General features: G+C 55.1%; 1 protein-coding gene across 1 annotated transcript; it reads right to left on the reverse strand.

The window, feature by feature from the left end:
• Positions 1–5,945, reverse strand: GGS23DRAFT_122012 (vacuolar membrane-associated protein IML1). Its single transcript, XM_051511092.1, has one exon. It carries the CDS (start codon positions 5,712–5,714, stop codon positions 153–155), a length of 5,562 nt encoding a protein of 1,853 aa, XP_051370711.1. The 5' UTR covers positions 5,715–5,945; the 3' UTR covers positions 1–152.
• Positions 5,946–8,144: the final 2,199 nt, after the last annotated feature.

Raw genomic sequence — 8,144 nt, forward strand, 5'->3', positions numbered from 1 at the left:
CCGTCATGGTACCATGCCTGCAATAGATTTAACCCTATGCGTGCATGCACGTATGCCTCCCTAAACAGGGCGTCGTGTTCTCGTCACAGGGTTTATCGCCAATCCAAATCACACGAGGCTGGGGTCACATCGTAGCATCGCGCCGCAACTGCCTAATATTGAATGCTGCCTCGCCGAAAGAGGGAGCCCGCTAGACTCGGCGTCGGCACGCGAGAGCTAGGATTGGTGCTCTGCTCGCCGCCGGCGCTGTTGCCTCCGAGGACTAGGGTTGGGATATTGGCGTCCGGCACGGCATCGGGTCCGAACGGCGCCGCCCCTACCATGGGCGTTCCCGTCACGCCCTTCTCCAGCGTCTCCTTGTAAAACGCCTCGAGGAGCTTCGCGTTGCTGCAGAAATCGAGGAGCGCGTCTTTGAGTGCTTCGGGCTCGCTCAGACCATAGCCGGGTACCGGAGAGCTTCGCGGCCCGCTGGCCCCGCTGCTAGGTGACGGTTCGGGCGGGATCCGGGAGGCTGGCGACGGAAAGAGGACGGGTCTGAACATGGGCGACGAGATGGGAGTAGGTTCGACTAGATTATAGTTGGTATACCCGACGCCAGAAGTCATGAGTCGCGACGGACGTTCGGCAGGCGCCGTCGTGTCGACGCGCGGCTGGGCAGGTTGGAACGCGGCAGTCCTATTGCTGTAGAGCCTGTTGGCTAGGAGTAGGAAATCGCCTTCATCCGTGATCTCTGCCAGAATCATGCCTGAGCGATGTATGTATTGAGAGTACCGGAAGTCCGGCTTGCCCCACGAGTAACCGACATCCACGTTGCCCGGAAAGTTAGACGCGGCTTCGACGTCGAGCACGTAGTCAAACTTCCTCAGCAGAGCCTTCTGGTAGTAGTGTTTTCCAGGATGAGTCTGCGGAACGAACGAACCAGGGTCGTAATAGGTTGTAGGACGTTGGGCAGGGGGCTGGAGTGCTAGTTTGATATGGTACGGCCGGCGGAAGGGGTTGACGCTGGTGATGCGGCTGATCTCCGCGATGGGCACCTCGACGAGGCGGAGGCCATGTTGCGCGGCTATCGCCGCCCAGGATTTGAGGGCATCTTCGATCAGTTTCGCCGTCACGTTCATCCAATCGATTCGGATGTGGTAGCAGTTATCGGGGTTATGGAGCCGATCGTAATGCAGATTGATCCGCTCGGGGCGATACGATTTCTTGCGATGGTCTACGTCGTACTTCATCATCTTGCTCAGGAGCACCTTTAGACGCGCCCCGCCAGCCGTTGCCAGGGTCGGCGTCGTGCTGCCCGAAACGGGTGAGCCTTCTTCGTGGATCGACATCGGCCGCTGCATCCCAGCCGGGTTAGGTCGCGGCGAGTCTTTCGGGGGGTTCTCTGATAACGGCGTAGAAGGGACCGAGACGTCTCTTCTCCTCGGATTGAACCAACTGAGCGAATGAGGCTTCGCATAATCGCTGACGATCTGATAGAAGAATTGACCATCGCGGAACGGGTGTCGCTTCTCGACGTGGACGAAGATGCCGCGGTCGCGGTCCTTTTTGGCGTCCCTGCCGCTACCGTCCTTATCCTTCGACTTTTCATCGTCGAAAACCATTAGGGAATTGCCTAGCTCCACTGCTTCCTCCCGGCTTTCGAGATCCTCGAAGTTGTCCAGCAACCAGGTCGTCATGTCAGACCCGATGAAGCAGTGGTAGTGGATTCGGAAATGCCAGCGTCGTGTCTGCATCCGAATCCCTCCTAGGTCAACGGGCAGCTGTATCGCTTCGGCGAGAGTGGCAACATTGAAGTTGGTCTTGGAGAATCGTTCCTTATTCGACACCAGGACCTTGCGATGCGTCTGCTCGGCGTGATCGAAGAGAGAGAGAGCCGGCTCCGTTTCCGCAGAAATTACTACAGACGGGTCTTCGGTCTTGTACGTGATGTCGAGAGGGTTCGGATCCCGTTTCCTAGCCCCAGAACTTTGGAATTGCCGCTCAGAGGGCGAAAGAAATCGATGTCGCTGCCAAAACTGGGCAAGTCTCTTGATTCCCTCGAGGCGTACCTCTTCTTCGTCATCCTCGTTTTGTGCGACGGGAGCAGACGGCGTCCTAGGATACATGGGTATAAGTACGAATCGAGCGCGCCAGTACCTCAGGTTTTCGATCATCTCGTCATTGTGGCCGGCGAGATAGTAGTCTATATAGTTCCAGTTGCGCTCCGGCTTGGGGGTCATTATGTCGATATCGACGGTATCGTATGTCTTATCCAGCAGGGTCCGGATGGCCGGTCTATATAGAGACGTGTGGTTCATCGGTGTCGACGGCTCGGTCGGCTTTCGTACGTAAATGTTTACTTCGACTTCGGTGCCATTAACACACGACAATTGATGTATGGTATTTCCGACGCTCATAAAGATGCTTGTCCCATCGCCGACTGTCTTGTCTATGGAGAAGACGTCCGCTATCCGTACGGCCTTTTGGTCAAACGCTTTAGCCACCGACGGGCCGATCACGATCTGAAACCCGTGAGATAGCCGAGCACTAACTAGCTCTCTCAGAAATTCTACGCGCGATTTGGGTTGCTCGACGAGATCCTCGTCTATCTCTTGTGAGACATTGTACGGCTGCCGCTGGTACTCGGTGTTGAACTGTACCCGAGTGGGAAAATATTCCGTAGTTAGCGGAACAGCTGCAGGGCACGACAAGGATTTCCACTTCATAACCCTCATCTCGGATGGCCGCGGAAAGACGTGCTGCCATCGACTGAACAGGATCGAGTCGTCGACCCTGTTCACGTCCGGATTTGACGGATTAAGAACCACCAGCCACGGCGCCATGGCAGTGGTGGGAGACAGCGTTGAGGGCAGTTCGGGCACCGCTCCGGCCCGTAGTTTCGAATTATAGAGCCTCTTCTGATCTTCTTGCCTGAGCGCATTTGAGTACCTCAGGTCTCGGTCGTCGAGCCGCACACTCCTGGCGACGGGTGTTGCTGGCATTTGGCCAGATCTCAACGTGCTGATCGGATCGAGAGGCTGAGTAGGAATTCTAATCTGGATCGGGCGACTAGGTGTTGCTTGCGTGAGTTCGGCCAAGGAATCAGATTGGTCCAAAGCCTGTAGGATATCAGTAGTGGCCGTCGCCTTCGAGGAGCCTGGCCGAGCCGTGGCGGGCCTAGTGGGCGTCCCGGGGACGAGCCTCGGGGTGGAAGCGACTTGGAGTGCGCTGCTTGTCCCCACGCCAGAAACAGTCTCTGTTCTCAGCTCAGCTGTTGCTAACGTGGGAGCCGCGATACCGAAGCCGCGCTGGCCGAGACTAATCTGCCTCATAATCTTGGGTTGCTTCGCTGTCAGCTTAGCTTGGGAATTGACCGTAGAATTGCGTCGAGAAACGGCAGTCGATGCGGACCCATCTATCCTAACCCTGGTCGACGTAACACTCGAGGATAACACCGACGAACCCGCTCCTCGGGTGTCCCCGACTGAGGTGCCGAAGAGGTTCGCGTCTTCTACCAGTTGTTTACCGGCGCTCTCGTCTAGTTCTCGAAAGGTGTCGGCCAGCGTTGAAGGTCGACGCGCCGGAAGCCGAGCTCTTGTCTCATCGTAGCTCTGCAGCTGTTTCCATAGCAGCGTTTCTCCCGTCTTGGCCAATTTCTCGGGATTAAATCTGAGAAAGCCATATACTGGCTCAAACAAGGTTTCCGTGGCCTTGCGGCTATTGTTAGGGGCCAACGGACGAGCACCACTACCAAGCAATCTCTTCCCGTTCTCAACGGCGCCGACGGTACTTGAATAAGCGGGATCGGCATGCAGTGGAGTTGTCTCGATTTCGTTAGTCTCGAGCACGCTTCTCATCTGGAGGTCGTAGAGTCTACATCGAATGGTGAAATCATCCAGAGTCTCACTTGGAGAATGGTTCAAGGTCGACAGAGTGATGCCCTGATAAGACAACGCCTCTTCAGACTTTCCAGTCCAGTAAGATATATGCAACCACTGTGGCACGGCGAAGACCCATTCGTCTGCGTACGTCGTAGAGCTTGCCAAATCAACCCGACTAGACGGATCACCCGCCTTCGTGGGGGACACAGATTCGCCCAGCGTGGTAAGGCTGGAAGCCAGAGGCGTTGGCTGTTTGGGGGTACTCTCGCGGCTCCTCACCCCCCGAGAGTGAGACCTCTGGTTAGCCTCGAGAAAGTGGGGATTTCGGTACCGGAATAGAGGAACGGAATGAAGAGGTATGTTCGGGATACATATCAGATCAATGCCGATCCCGTTGCCGACCAGAGCCTCAGTTGTCCGCCGCAAGGATTCATACTCCACTTCAAAGACGCCTGGCCCAGGGCTGATGACTACTATGGATATACCGGTGCGCAGCAGGTCCCGATCTATATAGTCGTGCGCATACAAAGACGACGCCATATTGATGGCCTCGAGAAAATTTCCATACATGGCCAGCGAAGACTGCGCTTTGATCTTGGCGGCCGATGTGCCTCTAGCGGATACGTCCTCCGGACCGTCCGTAGCACTGCTCATCGCGTCTCGGTGGTGAAGGCTAATATCACGACGGAAATCGTTGAACTCCTTCTTGAGTTGGTGCAGGATCTTGGTCCACTCCCCGCTAGACATTTCACTGACAACAACTCGGTAAAAGTCCTTGAACGGGCGTCTGTCCCCAGAGGTCTGGAAGCCAGTATAATAATGGCTATGGAGATCCGAACCGGCCAACTCTATATTCAGGCCTGTGTCATATTCAACCCTAGCGAAGAGCACAATGCTGACCAAGTGCTTGACTTGTAGCAGTGCCCATTTCTTGAATAAAGCGGGCAGGAATCCGTTGACGACCTTGTAGAACATAATCTCACCCGAGGCATCGGAGTCGAAGTCCCACATCTCGCGCGCCATCTGTATGAAGAGAACGTATCTGGCAGATTCGCTTCGAAAGATAGGACGCGTGTTGCGGCCAAAGAATGCGGACTGTACCTTACGACCCTCTACAAAAACGGTACTCACGGTAGCCTTGATGGTTCCCAGGAAGTATACCGCCTGGCCCTTGTACACAGTTCGGTCTGTTAAGTCGGTGACGGCGAGCCTCCACATGTCAGCGCGGGACAGATACATGTCCTTGAAGGAGAGCTCGACGTGGGACGCCTCATTGGCAGGCGAGAAGCGGTCAACCGGGGAGAGGACAACCTGAGTTCCCTTCCTCATATTGAAGGCGGCGCCGATCTGCTTGGAGACGTAGACCTCGATATTCGGGTGTCTACCCTTCAGTTCCTTCGAGACGTCCTTGGCGACGAAGATGTACCTTTGGCCCGCATCGTTATCGAGCTTGGAGGGATCTTCGTTAGCCGCAGCAGGGACGAATCCCCGGTAATGGGGTGTCTGCCTCAGACTCCCGTACTGAGAAACCGGTGCTCGGTCTTGGTCCGACTTGACCGCAACGATAGACATCAGAGTGCCGGGTTGGATGGTGCCTCCGAACAGGTCGAGATTGAGGAGGACCTCATCATAAATGACGGACTCGTTAATGGTCACGCTGCATATCCGTTCGTTCACACGCTTCGACGACGAGGTATCTCGGGAGGCGGAGCCGGTAGGAGCGGCTGGATCGGGAGCAATCGAGGACTCGGCAGAGGTCTTGTCGAAGCTCGATTTGCTGAACTGTCGCAAGTGTGACGTCCATTGCGTGGCTCGGCGCGGTGCCGAGGGCGAGAAGTTGGTGCTTCGAGACATTGCGCCTCTATTATCCTACGTCAAGCACGCCAGGATGCATTGTTACAGGAGGACAGAGTGCTTCCCCCGCGTGGTGCGTGTTCGGTATTGCAGTTATCGCGTCATCGGTTGGTGCGGCGATGCTCACATTGCCCATACATATGTAGAAGTGAAACGGAAAAAAGGAGTTGACGGTATTCGCGGAATGCGGCGAGAGGATCTGCCTTCTGGGCGGTGGCCTGCATTGACAACGAGTCACGTGCAGATAAGACACAACACCATGCCATATCTCAATCGATTACATATGTAACGAATTAGTATTGCATACTGAGATATATTCTCAAATAGAGGTCCTCTGTCAACTGGTCGGTAAACTTGCACGTCTTTCAAGATCAGGGCCTGGGATTAGCACTTGTTTCGCTCCTTTTTCGTATCTCAACATCCCCACGCATATTCGCTGCTCGCGCCGCATCCTGAAAAGAAAATCGAACAAAAGGGGCCCAAGATATCTCAGCTCGAGGCTGCAGGTCCTCGAACCCTCTTCTCCAAGACCTCGGTACGATCCGCGGGTTGGGTGACGGCGCGGGTGAGAGCGAGTAGCGGCGCACTCGGGAGACGAATCGACAGATATCTCGCCTCCGCTACCGGCCATCGAATATCTGATGATCAGAACCCAGATTCTGTTCATTGTCGTCTGGAAGCTATCCACGCTCGATGCGACCGACAAGACGCCATGGCGAGGTTTTCCGAGTCCGTATCGAACTCCAGGGCTTAGTGGTCTCGGACTTCCAGATTGGAGCTCCGAGCTAATAGCCACCAGACGGACTCGAGGGCCGTGATCTTGATTTTTTTCGGTGTTACCTACCTAGCATGCCCTCCCGTCCGCGAATCCGGCTGCTTACTAGACACCTGCATACCTGTAACTGATCGGCTTTCCTACCCTAGCCTTATTGCCTCCAATTTTTCGGCATTCTGCGCCATCATATCCTCGAAAAGAGACGGTATGGAGACCTTGACAGTCTTGCGCTTCGGTAACGCAAGCACGTACCCGTAGTCGATTCCTCTACGCCCGTCTCCAGGGTCAAAAATCATACCCAGATCAAGAAAGGGGAAAAAGCCCTATGCGTAGAGCTATTCGACGAGAACTCGGCGACACTACGAAAACGCACACGACCCCGGTCGTCCTCGTCCCTCATAGTCGTCCCCAGTTCATACACGACTCGTCCGTCAGCAAACATCGCGACCTGCTCCAGATTTCGTTCCTCGCAACGGTCAGACTATTCGGCTGTGTAACGCACTACAGACGCCCAGCCGCGCCCGCCACTGGATATGTGGGAGGATACACACGTGTCGACGGAAATCGTTCTCCAATCAAGCTCACTGTTGTACCCGGACGCCTCTCCCTCACGTCCCCCGAAGATTCTTAGTCGCCGGGTATTCGGTGCCGTTCACGCGGAATACTCCTCACTTGCAGATTGCCATATCACCAACCACTATCAATGTGGTGGACAAGGCCAAAATTTCCCCCGTTGATCTGTGATGCCTTCACGGGGGCGGTATTGTCACCCGGCATACGTCAGACGTGTAGCGCAGTGTTGTTCGAGTGACTCTACCATGATTCCGTCCCACCTACGGATTCGAAATCCCGCGATCATATAGCGAGTAGAACACGGTGGCCATGCACTTCAAGGGTAAGTGCGGTGTCTAGATTCCCACCTCGACTCGTCACAAAATCCTCCAGGTTTGAACTCTATCCGACCAATTTTTCCCTATCGATTCACCCCTCGCCATTTTACACCGACGTCAGGCCTACTCGGGCAGGACGGCCTTTAAGGCAGGTCGCGGAAGCGAGATGCATGCAATGCTACCATTCTCCGATAACCCGACGCATACCTAGCTCTCGGGGAGGGATCTAGATGCGCTGCGGGCAAACTGAATCCGGCAACTGTCCACGGTATGCCGCCCTCTCCTATCTAGCAACCCGGTGAGTTGGCTGTGCTCGATAGGTCTGCCAGACACCGGAACGGCCGGTTCCCGTGGGAAAGAGCACAGGGGCACACACACACTTATAATACACATATATCGGGACATGGACACGCGTATATGTTCACGCTCCCATTTATACATATCCGTGGCGTTTGGCATATTGATATAGTTCATGAGTGCATTCGCGTTCTATCGTTTACTAAGTCCCCCCAGGCTAAAAGAGAGAGATAAAGGGGATCTCAACCTTAGGGCCACCCAGTCAACACGTTGTCATTAGCCGGTGTCGTTTCGTCATATCCAAGTCAGGCGGATCCGTAAATCACACACGTTTATCTGCATCCACAACGCCGTCGGGCTCCGTTGTCTTTGCCAGCGCAGAGGCCATTCTTTTCCCCCCCAAGGCTAGGGATTTCACGTCTCACTGGTGATCCAGAAACAGCACACGCATTCGGGAACCATCCATTC

The sequence above is a fragment of the Durotheca rogersii genome (genome assembly GCF_024521655.1).
Source record: "Durotheca rogersii strain YMJ 92031201 chromosome Unknown GGS23scaffold_15, whole genome shotgun sequence".
In the NCBI taxonomy this organism is placed as follows: domain Eukaryota; kingdom Fungi; phylum Ascomycota; class Sordariomycetes; order Xylariales; family Xylariaceae; genus Durotheca; species Durotheca rogersii.

Excerpts from the sequence above, each read along its gene's own strand:
- GGS23DRAFT_122012 (XM_051511092.1), bottom strand. The coding sequence starts at position 5,714 with ATGTCTCGAAGCACCAACTTCTCGCCCTCGGCACCGCGCCGAGCCACG.